Genomic DNA, 15,656 nt, shown 5'->3' with positions numbered 1-15,656 from the left:
AGATTTATCAACCCACAAACACTGTTCTCCCAGATTGCCCATCCCCCAGGAACTATACAAAGAGCAGCGTCATTTTTCAAATGTCCTAAAGAGCTAGAGTCACCTCTTGATTCTTTCTGCCAACAAGGAAAAGGACAACATTGTAGATAATCCAAAAACTACATATAAAGTAGGAATTTTGGCACTTACATTCAAATAAATTTGCATCTAACATTTATGGCATTTTACACTAAGTAATAAAACCATAGTATGATGGTCCAGCTGGGGAGACATCCCACAGCTATTGCATTTCCCTCTTTCAGCTTCAACCCAACTCTGCTCTCCTTCCTTGCTTTTATACATGACTCCTCTAGTGAAAGCAAAGGCACCAAAAGAAAGCTGAGCTGGCTACAAGGTGTCAATATGGTGGAAGGGAGAGAGAAAACACTTGTTTTGGCCAGGGTAAACAAAAGTCTTGTTCTAACAAATGTGCATTAAGGTCCTACTCTGTGTAAAGCACTGTGTTGGGTGCTGGGAGACACATGGACAAAAATAACATGGCACTTGCCCTCAAGGAGCTTACGATCTCCTGGAAGCCCATAAAATATACACAGAGAAGGGTGAGACCAGGTCATTTGAGGCTGGAGAGAGTGCTAGTAACTGGGGAGCAGTGAAGGACCAGAGAAGGCTTCACCTAAGCTGAGCTTTGAGGGTGTGTGACTGTAAATGAGCTGAGTAAGAGGAGGCATCCATGTAATTAAGAATCTGAAAGCAAGATATTATGCTTAACCATCAATTGGGGAGAGGACCTAATGGGTAGAACCAAGACTTGACTGTATCTGCCAGATTGTTGGGGACAAAGTGAGGAAGAGAAGAGGGAGAAGAAGTCCAGAGAAACATACCAGCAGTGACATCATGGTGGACAATCTGGATCCTATTTTCTAAGTGGAGCCTGTGGGGAGGAAGAGGAAAATAACTGGGTAAGGTGTGTGTTCCCCATTGCCTGTGCTCATGGACTGACAGAGGGCAGAGAACAGAGACATCCCCAACATACATATATGTATTTATGTTAGGTAGGTACGTGACGTGTCCATATAGAAGTAAAAATAGCATTTATCTGGGGTTTTAAGGTTGGCAAAGCACTTTACTTGATCTTCACAATGATCCAGCAAAGGTAGGTATTATTTCCCTAATTTTACAGATGAGGAAACTGAGGCTGAGGGGTTTAGTGCTTTTGTCTAGTGTCTGAAGCAGAATTTGACACTAGGTCCACCTTCCTCGATGTCTGATATTTTATCCACTGTGTCACCTGGACATATACAGTACTATAGACCAATGACTACAGCTTCCGGGACTTGTATGCCATGTGACCTGGATGGCCACGTTGACCTAAAGGCCAGCTTATTCCAGCTCCAAAGTTGCAGGATGTACCAGAGAGGAGAGAAGAAGAATGTACCTCCCATGCCTCAAGTCCATCAAGGCACAAAGAGTAACCTAAAACTGTGCCCGAATCCTATAATACAGATGAGAATCATAAAATGTCAGAGCTGGAAGGGACCTTAAAGACCATAGAGTCCAATTTCTTCATTTTACAGAAGGAGAAATTGAGGCCCAAGGTCACACAGTGAACCAGTAGCAGCAACAGGAATAGAATCCAGAGATCTCCCCACGATATCAGACTGCCTCCTGTGCATAGCTATCCTATCCTATCCAGTCAAGAGACACATGCCCTCCAAGTGGAAGGGAAAACACCCTGGGTGTCAGTAGACAGAGGTAGGGTCTTGCCCTTAGTACCAGTGGCCCAGAGCTAGGGACGACTTGTCAGCACTCAGTCACTGGCCAAAACAGCCAGAAATCATCCAAAATCTAGAGAATAAAGAGAAGGGAAGCTTAATGTTTGGGTAGAGTCAAGGGTCCCACATTAGCAAAAAAAATGGAAGGGGTTTAGGTTGAGCCAGGATATCATTGGAAGTAGCAGTTCAACAAAGAGATCCAAACCACAGAATCTCAGGTCATTTCTTCCACCTCATACCTGAACAGGAACCCCCTCTATAACATATATGCCAGGTGAGAACCCAGAGTTTCCTTGAAGTTTTACAAGGAGGTGGGGAATTCACTCCTTTATGGGGCAGACCATTCCACTTCATGATAGCTGTTTGTTGGGAAGTTTTCTTCTTCTAACTTTGAGCTGAAACTTGGGTCATCTACACTTTTAATTCTAGAATCACAATGTTTCATCATGATTCAAAACCATACAGTATCACTGAGAGGATGTAGGTCCCTTAAAAAGATGGATTTCAGTGGCAAGGAGGAGCATGGAATACTGGAATACTAAAGGTATGCAAAATTTTCCACTTGCAACTCGGCTTGCTTTCTTTCTCCAATTTGCTTTTGGGTCTGGATTATTGCCCATTTACAGCGCTTTCCCAAATATATTCGTTGGTGGACTAATCCAATGGGCGGTCCATTCAGTTGCATGTCATAATCTTGGCAAGGTTAATTCTTCATCCACTTGGTTTCTTCTGTGTGGATGGTTGGGTCAATCTCTACTTAGAGGCTGTAGATCTCCCTGAGGAAACCAAAGTGCTCTGGGTCTTTATGCATTTGTTTCTGTAAATAGCAAAAAGAACCTCTCCATCAGTAGGAAACCCACCTTCATTTTGGACTCCATACAGAACATTCCCCCAAATACTGGCCAATAACTTTGATGAATGTGTCATGAAACAGCAAAAAAATGAACAAATTAGGTCTAGAATAGTGTCAAACAAACAAGTCTAAGCAAATATTTAAATGTTTGATGACTTTTGTTGTTTTACATTGCCATGATTTCCCAACGTTATCTTTCCTCCTTCCTCTCTCAGAGAACCATCCCATATAACAAAATAATATGGGACAGACAGAAAGACACACACACAGAAAGGGAAAAATCAGCATAACTGATCAACAGATCAAAAAAGTCTGAAGATACATGTAATGTACCACAGTAGTGTACTTCCCTCTTTGTCAGAGGGTTAGGGTGAGGATATCTTCTCATATCTCTTTTTTGGAACTATGCTTGTTCTTTGCAAAGTTACAACATTCACTTTTGGTTTGGGGTTTTTTGTTTGTTTGCTTTGTTTCCTTTATGTTGTAGTAATTGTGTATATTGTTTTCTTGGCTCTGCTTACCTCACTTTGCATCAGTTCATGTATGTCTTTCCATGCTTTTCCATATTCATATTTGTCATTTCTTAGAGTATAGTAATATTCTGTCACATTCATGTTCCTCAATTTTTTAGCCATTTTCCTATGGAATTTTTCATGAGCTTAATTTATGCAAGTGGGAAACTTTGGGAGCTTTTAAGTTTGCTTTTTGCACAGTCAAATGATTTGTGTGATCTATAAACAGTAGGCACTATGGGTTCTCATTCTCAGAAGTGTGACTGCAGATGGTTGTCTGCCATAGAGTTTCTCCTAGTCCCATCTCCTCTTTTTATGAAAGACACATTCAATGCAAGTCTCATAAAGAGAAGTAGCCTGGTTTTGTGATGGTTGAGTTTTATCCCCTCTCAGTTGCCCCTGGGATCACCCTCTGTGGTCTTTTCCATTCTTTTGGCTTATTCTCCATTTTGATATATCTTTAAAATCATGCCCAGAAAGTCTTAAAAATCAGAAACCTTTTTCAATGCATGGATTTGCTCAGATCCAGTATTCCAGACTTCCTGTTAAGTTCCATCACCACTTTTCCCTTCTGGTATCACTGGGTCCCAAGGTGGTAATTCCCAAATGCAGGGGCTTCAGTCTTGTCATGGGAGAGAATAGATGGTGAAGGAAACACCTGCAGATTTCATTTATAGTATAAATTCTTAATTTTTTTCATTTGTCATGGACTTGTTTGGCAGTCTGGTGAAAGAGTGAACCTCTTCTCAGAGAGATATTATTAAGCGCATAAAATAAATTCATAGTATTACAAAAAAATCAATTATTTCTGGGGGCAGCTAGGTGGTGCAGTGGATAAAGCACTGGCCCTGGATTCAGGAGGACCTAAGTTCAAATCCAGCCTCAGACACTTGACACTTACTAGCTATGTGACCCTGGGCAAGTCACTTAACCCTCATTGCCCTACAAAATAAATAAATAAATAAATGATTTACAAATTATCAAAACTCATATATTTCTTAAAGTTCAAGGACCCAAAGTTAAGAATCCTTGATTTGGAAGATGGTAGGATTTAGCTCAAGACAGAACTTTAGAGACCGTTTTGTCCACTTTCATTTAACAGATAAGGAATCTGAGACAAAGAGGAGAAATAATCTGACCAAGATAATCCGGCTAATTCTCAGCCAAATCTGGATCTCCTGACTTCAAAACCAGTTCCCTTTCTGCTACAACCAACCTGTTCTGTTTTATATCTGTTTGTTGACTTCTATTCAGTTACATCCACAATGCCATTGGGATGATCTGGCTTCAATGGGTCACATGGCAAGTTCTTTGCAGCCTTGTTCTCCTCCTCTCACTTTTACCTGCTTTGTGACATGGTAATGCTTATAATCTTGGGGCAACTTCCTTCCTGTTTTGCAAAGTCTATCCTCTAAGTCAGTGTTGCCCCTGACTGCCATTCTTTCTGCCTGGCAAGCAGAGCAAAAATCTGCTGACCCAAGAAGTTTGTGGTCACCTTACAATGGTTGACTATTTTGTATTGGTCAAATTTCTCTAAGAAATGAGTGTTTGGCTTATAACATAGCACTCAAGATTATTATCCAGAGCCCTATACAAATGTGGAAGATGTCTTTACTTTTGTTCATTTCCTGAGTATCTGAGTGAATAACTTATTCACACTTGTAGATGGCTGTGTCTTTCCTAAGACAGGGTGCTCCAACCTAGATACAAGTCAGAATGAAGGACTGAAGGTCCAGTTATTACCAAGCTTAGCAGACAGTTTTCACGACCATGAGAACAGTAACGTACAATTATACAAAGGCATCTGTGATTTCATTAGGATGGGGGAACTTCTAAGTAGACAAAGATCTCTGGCAAAGATTGCAGCCCCTCAATTAAGATAAGTTTTAGTTGATAAGTCTTAGGTGGTTGCCTGTAGCTCAGGGAAATTAATTTGACCAGCTGATGCACTAAATAGTGGAGGTGAGATTTGAATCCAGGTATTCCTGACTCTGAGCCCAGCACTCTGTCCACTATGCTGTCTTGCCACTACAATAAGAATAAAAGCTGACTGCCCTTATGCACTAAGTAGGCCATAGCTCCCTAATGAGCAACAGCTGAGGCAAAGCAGCACGGTAAAGCAAAAAGGAGGCTATATCTGAGGATGTGTCATCTGAGGACCTGGGTGGTGAAAATACTGTTTTTGTCACTAGCTGTGTGACCTTTAGCAAATTACTTAAGCTCTCTGGGCCTCAGTTTCCTTTCCTATAAGATGAGAAAGTTGAACTAGATAACCATCTGGCTCTAAATCAATGATGCTCCAAAGTATATACCATTGATTCTTTAATTCCTGTCACTTCTGGCAACAGGTCTGTTTAGGATCTAGCCCTCGGCCCTAGGCTTGCCTAAAATTCTTCCTTGGAACCAATCTCAGGGACCCTTCTCTTGGGCCCAGGGCTAGGATTTAAAAAAAATTATTATTATTAATTGATAAACTCTACTATTTTCTAAGCCCTGGAGTGAGACCTGGAACCCCCTGATGTTTCCGGCCCCTCAGCTTGCTTGGCTCTCTGGTCTTAGAGATAATCATACCCAATATCTACCTCTCTGCCCCCCCACTTTCCCTCCCACTATTGGCACCCTGAGTCCCAGTTCCACTATCCACTTCCTCTTTTCCTTCTTCCCCTTGTGTGTTTTCTAGGGCTTATTCACAGTAGAAAGGATTGTCACTACCAAGGAGGATGTGATAAAGAGTGTAGCAAAGAATCATCCCAGGCATCCAGATGGGCCCGGCCAGGGATGCTAGAGAGGAAGTGCCCACAGAGCACAGAGTGGGGCCTCTCAGGGACTCCTGCCCCATTCTCATGGGGAGGTGGAAGTGCCCAGAGAATCACAAATCCAGATGTCTTCACCATGCTACAGGGCCCAAAAGGCCTTGGCTGTGGTGGCTCCCACCCGCTGCCCTTGGTGCCCAGGTCACACATCCCATCCCCAGCACCTCTGAGCATTCTCTCTGGTGAGCCGTACGGCCTCTTCTCCTTTGTCCACTGCAACCACACGGCTCTGGCAACAGAAGGACAGAAATAAGGGGATTAGGCTCCTTCAGCCCAGTCTTAGAAGGCAGAGGTGGGAGTGCCGAGGAAGAAATTACAGAGAGGCAGATTCTGGCTCAATGACCCAATGAGTACATTGCTTACAAAAGCTGCCAGTCCCTGAAGTAAATGGACTGCTCTGATAGTGAGTTCCCCAACTCTGGATGACCGCCATCAGGGATGGTATAAAAGAAATTCGGGGGCAGCTAGGTGGCACAGTGGATAGAGCACTGGCCCTGGAGTCAGGAGGACCTGAGTTCAAATCTGGCCTCAGACACTTGACACTTACTAGCTGTGTGACCCTGGGCAAGTCACTTAACCCCAATTGCCTCACCAAAAAAAACCAAAAAAACCCCAAAAAGTAAAAACAAAAAACAAAAAACAAAAGAAATTTGGCCTTGGGGAGGGGTTGGACTGGATGATTTCTAGAGTCTTTGGCAACTCTGAGATTCTATTAGTTTTTCAAGTATTAGCTAGAGATCAACAAAGTAAGGAATAATAGCTTCAAAGGACTGATGCTGAAGCAGGACTCCCCATAGCTGAGCAGATAGGCAATGGACTACAGGTGAAGAATGAGGCATACGCTTTTAGACCCAACCAATGTATTGATTTGTTATGTGTTGATTTGGCGCTACTTATCAGTAGCTAAAGAAGGATTTATTGGGACAAGGGTGGGGTGGTGGTGGAAAATGACTCATCATGAAGTTAAGTGACATAAGCAAAGGAAAGAGCAAGTATTTATAGATGTCATTACATACAAATATATAACATATTTGTGCATATGTGTATGCATGTAGGAATACAACTTATACATGTATGTGTGTGCATACACAAATGCAAATTCATATATACATACACTACACTATACTACACACACACACACACACACACTCTGGAAACACACGCCAGTGAGGAGTCCTTCATCAGTGTGGCTAACTTTCCTGGATGAAGAAGCTGATTTTTCCCTATTTTACAGATTGAAACCTTGAGATCTTGAGGCTTATGAGAGAAGGGTCATAACAAAGAAGGGAGTGACCAGATGAGAAACAGTGACATCTCGTTATAGAAAACCTCAGCATGCCCCAGCCCTGTCTCCTCCAGCAGCTAAAGACAAACTAGGTGGGGGCAGCTAGGTGGCGCAGTGGATAGAGCACCTGCCCTGGATTCAGAAGGACCTGAGTTCAAAGCCAACCTCAGACACCTGACACTTACTAGCAGTGTGACCTTGGGCAAGTCACTTAACCCTCATTGCCCCGAACAACAAAAAAGACAAACCAGGAAAATTTGCTGGGCCAGGTGACTCTTTGGGTCTGGAGGACTCACCTGGGTCAGTCTGCTCAGGAGGCTGAGGGCGATAGCCCCGGAGCCACAGCACACATCCAAGATGAGTGGGTAGGAGCGGGGCTGGTGACCTAGAGTCCCCTTTCCTCTGGGTTCTTGCCACCTCTGAGATTCCTCATGAAGTACTAAGTTGACCAGTTCCTGCAAGGAGAACAGGAAAGGGAAATTAGCTCCTAAAAGAAAGACAGTGGGCAAGGGGAATGGGATGCTGGTTAATCCCCCCTCTAGAAGGGGTCTGCATGGAGCAGTATAGAATGGACTCAGATGCTGTGCCTCTTGATGCAAACTAAAGTTACATTAGTTTTCTTTTTCTTTTTAATTTTTTCTTTATTTAATTTTTAGTTTGTGGAATAAAACAAATATTTCCATAACATGGTATAATAAAAAATGATTGTATTATGAAATTACAAATCTATTATGTACAACTTGCTATTCCTCTTAAATATATAATGAAGTTATCATGTAAATTTCTTTTTTTCTACCTCACCCACCCTAGAGATGGCTACCATTATGTATATATGTAAAACCATTCTATACATACTTCTGTTTATCAGTTCTTTCTCTGGATGTTGATGGCATCTTCCTCCATATGTCCTTTGTATTTTGGAGTATTTATAATAGTCAAAATTATTTATTCACTCAAAATTGGGACAATATTATTGTTAACATCCTCTTGGTTCTGCCCATTTTGCTCTTCATTATTTCCTGCAAATCTTTCCATGTTTTTCTAAAATCATTGAGTCCATCATTTATTATAGCACAGTAGTATTCCATCACAATCACATACCACAATCAAACTTTCTTGGCAGTTATATCATACATGGTTCATATTGAGCTTGCGGTCCATTAAAACCACCAGATCTTTTTCAGATTCACGATTGTCTAGCCATGCTTCACCATGTGACAACAGGTTTGCCACCTTGACATCCTTCTCGACTCCTCACTCTCACTTCCATGAAATGTCCTATCAGTGACTGGATCTCACTATTTCTATCTCCACAACTTATATCTGACCCCTTTTCTCTTTCTGCTCCTGTTGCCTCTCCAGACTTTAGGACCTACTCCCCTCTTCTGTGCCCTGGAGGCTAGACCTTGCTAATTGGTATCCCTGTCTCCTGTCTCTTCCCCTTCCATCTACTTCCCACAAAGCTGCCAAGCACAGATCTGAACACGTCACCCCCTGCTTCAGTGACTCCCCAGATAAAAGAGGGTCTCTTCTATTAGCTGCCTGAAGCCCTCACTTGCCTTGTCAGCCTTTTTCTATTCTCCATGCTGGCCAAAGGAGTCTTCTTGCTGCTCGTCCATCTCAGCTCAAATGCCAGGAGAAATTTCCTGTCTTGTATGTAATATATACATACCGCCTCTCCGAATGGAATGCAAACCCCTTGAGGGCAGGGACTTTTGACCTTGTATCCCTAGTGCTTCCTGTTATTATTCCCATTTTATAGATGAAGAAACTGGGGCTCAAAGAAGCCAGTGTCTACGATTATACAATACAGCTTCTAAGACCCAGATTCAAATCCACGACTCCTGATGCCAAGTGCAGCATTTTCTCTATTCTACCAGGCTTCCTGGCTGTGTCATAAGAGCTCATATTTCTGTGGTACTCTACAGTTTAGAAAGCACTTTCCCCAGAATTCTGGGGGAGGTATGTATAAGGATTACTGACCCCATTTTCCAGGTGAGGAAACAGAGGTTGAAAAACAGTGACTTGCTTAAGATCAAACAACTTGCAAATGTAGGAGCCAGGACTTGAACCCAGGGCCTCTTCCCTCTCTACCAGCATTCTGCTCTCATAGACACCCCAGTGCCCACCCTGCCCCTCACCTGCTCATCTTCACCTGTGAAATTCCCCAGATGATGAGAGAGAAAAAAGACACAGTAGTAACACCAGGGGGTGATGAGGTACCAGTCTGCTGGGCAAAACCAGGATGCCCTGAGTAAGTGATAGAGTTGGAGTAAAGGCAACCCTGGGGCCCTGTGGGTAGTGGCACCCTGCCCAGCACCCTGTACTCACCTGCAGCTGCCAAATTACTTTCTTCTGGGCCACTGGGGTCACTCCTCTGTGTCAACCAGGGACAGAATCTTTTAAACCACACTTCCTGTGGAGGCCCATGGTTGGCTACATGTATACCCCCAGAGTCTACTAGGGATGGCAGGCAAAGCCAGGTTACTAGAAAGCCTAGTCTTCTGCCACAGGAGAGTAACTGGAAAGGCTTACATTGCCACATATTGATGAATGGGAACTAAACAAACCCTCCCTCTACATCATAACTTCTCTCCCTATTGTCTCCCAAACCCCTGAAGGTACTTTGCTACCTACCAGCACTAGAGTCTTACTATCTTAGGGGATCATAAGACTTTGGAGCTGGGAAGGATCTTGGAAGAGAGAATGTCAGAAATGAAGGAGACCTCAGAGATCCTTTGTCATAGATAGGGATGTGAGGTCCATGGAGAGGAAAGGAATCTGTTTAATGTTACAAAACTCATAACTGGCAGAGCCAAAGTTTGAACCCTAAGCCTTCTGACTCGGTGTTTAATGTTCTCCAAGGGCAAGTCCTCACCAAGTTACTTAGCAAAGGAATTTCTATTATACTTAAGAACAGAAGGGAAGTTAGGTGGTGTAGTAGACAGAGCACCAGCTCTGGAGTCAGGAGGACCTGAGTTCAAATCTGGCCTCAGACACTTACTAGCTATGTGACCCTGGGCAAGTCATTTAACCCCAATCGCCTTCTTCCCCAACCCCTGCATCACTAACCCCCACCACAGCCCCAAAAGAATGTAGTATATTGTTGCTTTTGTTGGCTAACTTGGAGAGATGGGAGATGTGATGGGAAAAATATACTGTATTTATAGACAGAAGATCTAGGTTCAAATCAAATCCCGGGTTTGCTACTTATCAACTGGATGACTTTGATTAAGACTCTTCCCCAATCTGGGACCCCAACCCTCTTACTTGAATTGAGGGAATTAAGCTATATGCCCTGTAAAGACTCTAGAATCTGTGGGACTATCACTAAGACTAGGGGGCAGGGGGAAAAAAAAGGGGGAAGGTGTGCAGAGAGCAGCATCTATTGTTCCGTCTCCATTCTTGAGGCTGCTGGGGGTTGGGGGGAAGGGCAGGGGCTGGGGTGCATGCTCAGCAGAGAAGGCTCGGGGGAGTAGTGGGGATTTGGTGAGCCAGCATTGTGGTCTGGGCCCACTCATTTCTGAGAATTGACACTTCCGGGGAAGCCCTTGGTACCCACTGTGGTCATGTATACAAAGCTCCCCACCCCTCCTCCCCCAGCCGCCTCCTCCCTGACCCAGCCTGGATTTCAATCTTGCAGCCTCAGAAATGCAGAGAGGCCACAGGTGAGGAGGTCAAGGGGGAAGGGGGGAATAGATCACAGATGACAATGAAAACCTCATTCAACAAATGTTTACCAGGTCAGGGGCACTGACTGTGTTTGGAAGCCAGGTAGCTTAGAAGTGGAGCTGTTAAGGAGTATGTGAACTATAACAAGGGTCCAAGATAGAGATGGCAGAGTGTGTGATCCCTCAGCCTGCATGGCCTGGGCTTTCCTGTTTCCAAGCTCTGTCCTGACCACGCTCTCCTTTGATCCTCGAAACAGCCCAGCAGGAAGAGGGCAGGGCAGAAATTATGTCACCCCATTTTTACAGATAAGGAAACTGAGGCTTGTAGCCCAGGGTGTTCTCTTTCTGATGTACCAGCTCGGTTATGAATACTTAACAGAATTCAAGGTGGCAGAGTAAGTACAAGCTCGGGGCCAGGAAGACTTGAGTTCAAATCTCATCTCAAATATCAGACCCTGACAACCTCAGTTTCCTCTTTTGTAGAATGGGGATATTCACAGCACCCATTTCACTGGGTTGTTGAAAGGATCACATGAAACAACAGGTACATCCCTTTGCAAACCTTAAAGCATGATGTAAATGCTAACTATTATCATAATCATTATCATTATTATTCCAATCATCCCTACAGGGCACAAGTAGGGAAGGAATCACTCTAGGTACATGTGAATGTCTATGAATGTTTAGCCTTCCCATCATGGTTCTGTCCCAATTCCAAACTGTCTTCCTGGCCACCAGCACCACAATAATCTGCCTTAGCTTTCATCCTACCACTCCATTATTCAAAGACTTTCAATGACTTCCTATTAAAGTCTATTGAGTGGAATTCAGATTTTTCTGCTTGGTATTCAAGACCCTCCCAAATCTGACACCCTCACTTACTGGCCTCCTCTGACATGACTTCCCTCTAGGAACTCAATATTTCAGACCAACTGGACTACTGTGTCACCTACATTCACCCTGTACTTTCCCATCTCCATGTCTTTAGTCAACCTCTTTGCCAGTTCTCCCTTCCCTCTTCCCACCAATTCTTTAAAGCCCAAGTCCAATAGTATCTCCTCTAGGCTGCCTTTTGTGATCTCCTCTCCAATGGACCTGATGTATAACCCTGTTTAGCACATCTACAATGTACTTATCACAGGAGAGTAGCTTCATACCTGAAAGGTACCTCAGAGACCCTCTTATTTTGTAGATGAGGTCATTGAGACAAAGAGGTTAAGTGACTTGCCTGGGGTCACACAGCTAGTAAGTGTCTGACAGAGCCAGATCTGAGCTCAGGTCTTACTGACACTAAGCCCAATGTTCTGAAAATCTGAAATACCATCATGCCCCCAAGACTCATGGGACAGTGGGGAAAAAAATCATCCTTTATTCTAGAGGTTCTGGATCAAGGTATAAATTGGCTGTAGACTCCTAAGATACTTTATTATACTTCCTGCCAGGTCTACTCCAGACCATCCCTTCAGCTTAATCAGCCCATTATCCATCCATCCATCCATCCATCCATCCATCCATCCATCCATCCATCCATCCATCCATCCAGCCACCACTCTATGCCCACTTTCCATATCCCTATGGAGTCCTAAGGGAAAACCTGTCCTGTTGGAGGTCTATCTTCTCTTCCTTTGGTTTGTCTTCTGTGATGTCACCAAAGGCAAGCTCATTAGCTAGATCCCAATGCCAAAGGACCGTGCCACATCAACTGAACCAACCCTGGCAACAGTGATCACCTTATGGCAAATCTGGTTTTCCTTTAGGGTAGTCACTAGCCCTTGCCAGTTTCCATCTTCGACATGGAGGGAGTCTCTGCCCAAAGGAGGTAGATGACCAGCACTTGATGGGCTCTGAGATATGACAACAGTGTTCAGGGATGCAAAGAGATACAATTCTTTTTCAGCCAACCTTCCATTCAACTTGTCATGAGTAGGGAAGGGGCTCAGCCCTTGCTGAGTTCACACGAGAGAAACAGGGCAGGGATGTACACACCTTAAGACTCAGGAGATTAGGACAAAGGCCTGAGAAAGTGCTTTGGGAAAGAGATTAGTCTTGGGCATCAGGGAAAGGGGTTCAGGGAGAAAAGAGAAAGTGTTGGGGGCACAGTGAATAAAAGCACTGGCCCTGGATTCAGGAGGACCTGAGTTCAAATCCAACCTCAGACACTTGAAACTTACTAGCTGTATGACCCTGGGCAAGTCACTTAACTCTCATTGCCCTGCAAAAGAAAAAAAAAAGAAAGAAGAAAGAAGAAGAAGAAGAGGAGTTGGAGGAGGAGGAGGAGGAGGAGGAGGAGGAGAAGGAGAAGGAGGAGGAGAAGGAGAAGAAGAAGAAGAGGAGGAGGAGGAAAAAGTGTCATTGTGGCTATTACCTGTGAGTTAAGAAATAGAGAAGGGTCATACATGGCTCCAAATGTGGAATGGACCGTGGACAGCAGCTATTGCCTTCTTATTTTCAGAGAAAAAAACTGAGCCCCCCCCCCCCGCCCCGCAAGATGTTAAGTGCCCAAGGTCACAAAGAGATTGATCAGTAAGGTTGGCATTCAAACACATCTTCTGACAAATCCAGCGCTCCTGGGGTCATAGATTTAGAGCTAGAAGACACTTTAAAATCCCTGGTCCAACCCCTTCATTTTAGAGATGAGGTGCTGAGGCCAAGAGACATGAAGGGATTTGCCCACTGTCACATCAGCAACAGGTGGCATCCGAACCTTTGTTCTGACTCTAAATATGGTGCTCTTTTGACTGTGCCATCCTGCCTTGGTGCCAAACGGAAGAAAAAGGGGCAAGCAAAGGACTTGAGATGGGGGAAAGTATTTGTCACTCAGCTCTCCAAGGGTAGGGTCTTTGTATTCTGGTTTGATTGTATTCTCTCACGCTGTTTAGCAATGGTCTGGTGACACCTCTACCACCCCCCACCCCCAGAGACAGTGGGGGTGTAAGAGATAGAATACCTCACTGAAACTCAAACACCATCTTCCCACACTTCCTAGCTGTTTGACTCAGGGGAAAATCCCTTTATAGGATCATAACCCTAGAATTCTAAAGGACCTTAGAAAGTCCAAACTTCCCTTATTGTCCAGGTGAAGAAACCTAGGGGACAAGTAACTTGCCCAAAGTCACCCAGCTAAGGAAGTGGGAGAGCCAGGATTCAAACTTAGGTCCCTTGGCCCCACATCCAATCCCCTTTCTACTACACTGCTTTGTTGCTGTTTCACCTCGGAGACTGTTTTCTCATCTGTAGAATGGGTCTAATAATACTTGCACCATTATCTCTATCTCGGGCTTGCCAGTGAGAGAAGCACTTTTCAAGCTTTAAGGAGATGGACTGTTATTATTAGTAGTAATTATTATATTATGAACTAGAGCGAGCTCAGCCGCTGATATCTGTTGATTCTCCTCCTGACGGGACAGACAGGGAAATGTGCATGTCTCTGGACTGGCTGCTGCAAAGAGCAGCCTATCTGTCATATCAGTACACATGTGGTTAGGAGCTCCAGGGTGTATGGGGGAAGTGTTAGTCTCGGTCCCAGGGTGGGGGGTGCAGCCCAAGTACAAGCAACAGCCAAAGGCTGAGCGCCTGTACTTTCCCCCTTCTCGAGGGTCTGAAGGCAACCCACACTTTGTGGAAAACTTTCACCAACTTTCACCTCAGAAACAGGGGTTGGGGGTGGGGGTGGGGATGGGAGGGAAGGGGGGGAGTGCGGTGTCCTGGCTTTTATCTCTTTGTCAAGGGTGCGGCACCCAGGCACTGTATGCAAAAACAGGATATTTGCTCTTCTGGGGCAGCTGCCTTTTCTCCATAGGGCGGCCACACCACGGTTTCCATGGCAACCAGTGATTATGGTAAAAACAAAAGTGTGAGACCTTGGAGAGGGGGAGAGCCAGGCTGTTTTGGAGGGGAGCCATCATCTCCCCTTCCCCTTTGTCCTCAGCTCTCCTTCTGAGAGCCCTGGGCTGAGCCCGCCTGACAACAGCCTCTAGGATGGAGAAGAGAGGCCCAGGGAAGCATGGGACAATGGACTTCTGGGAGTATCAGGACACTTGGCTTCCAACCCCAGAATCTGGACTTACTAAATAGCTTCAGCCCAGTTGCCGGACAGGCGGCTCTCTTTCATGCAATGGGCAGGGGACACCAGGGTCCTGGGGTGAAGGGCTGGGGCATAGGGGCCTCCGAACCTAAGAATATGAATCCTCCGCATGGTAATGGGCCCAGAATGCCTGAGGCTTTCATGCTCTCAGATTCCCTCCCACAGAGCCTTCAAGTCTGTCATCCCCAGTAAATATTTCATTGCTGCTCCTAAAACAAGTGACTTTATCTCCCTGAGTTTCAATCCCCTTGAAATACCATAATTAATGAGAGATGCCCAAAGCCTCCTAAATCCCTCTTGCCATGTGCCTCCTCTTGGATATGACCCCCACCCCAATTTGGACCTTCTTCACCTGTCATCTGGAGCCTCCTCACTGGTCACACTGCCTCCAATCTCTGCCCTGCCATTAATTAATCCTGTACAGAGTAACCTTCTGAATTTAGAGGCCTGCTCACATCACTCTCCTGCTCCCCAGAAATCTAGCAGCTCCCAAATGTCTAGAGCAAAGTGCAACCTCCTCAGCCTGTCATTCAAGGCTCCAACATCCTGTCCCAAATTTCTTTCCCAGAATTCCTCTTCAAACACCCCGTGTTTCATCTATGGCTTTGTTGTCTGGTCTTCTCTTGATGCCGGCAGTTTACAAGCATTAACATAGGCTGCCCCCGC

General features: G+C 44.7%; 1 protein-coding gene across 4 annotated transcripts in view; it reads right to left on the bottom strand.

Annotated features, from left to right (window-relative positions):
- The window catches only part of HEMK1 (HemK methyltransferase family member 1), a 54,155-nt gene that overhangs the window by 14,679 nt on the left and 23,820 nt on the right, over nt 1-15,656 (bottom strand). For all 4 annotated transcript variants that reach the window (XR_006354227.1, XR_006354226.1, XM_043979372.1 and 1 more), the window contains exons 5-7: nt 7,532-7,690; nt 6,115-6,179; nt 882-931 (exon numbers count right to left, since the gene is read on the bottom strand). Coding sequence is in view for 2 of the 4 variants with exons in the window: in XM_043979372.1 (XP_043835307.1) it covers nt 882-931; nt 6,115-6,179; nt 7,532-7,690 (274 nt within the window). In the remaining 2 variants the exon portion in view is untranslated. The remainder of the gene's footprint in view (nt 1-881; nt 932-6,114; nt 6,180-7,531; nt 7,691-15,656) is intronic.

This window comes from Dromiciops gliroides, chromosome 1 (assembly GCF_019393635.1).
Source record: "Dromiciops gliroides isolate mDroGli1 chromosome 1, mDroGli1.pri, whole genome shotgun sequence".
NCBI lineage: Eukaryota > Metazoa > Chordata > Mammalia > Microbiotheria > Microbiotheriidae > Dromiciops > Dromiciops gliroides.
Note: the sequence above shows the minus strand (reverse complement) of the source record. Positions and strands in the feature narration are given on the sequence as shown.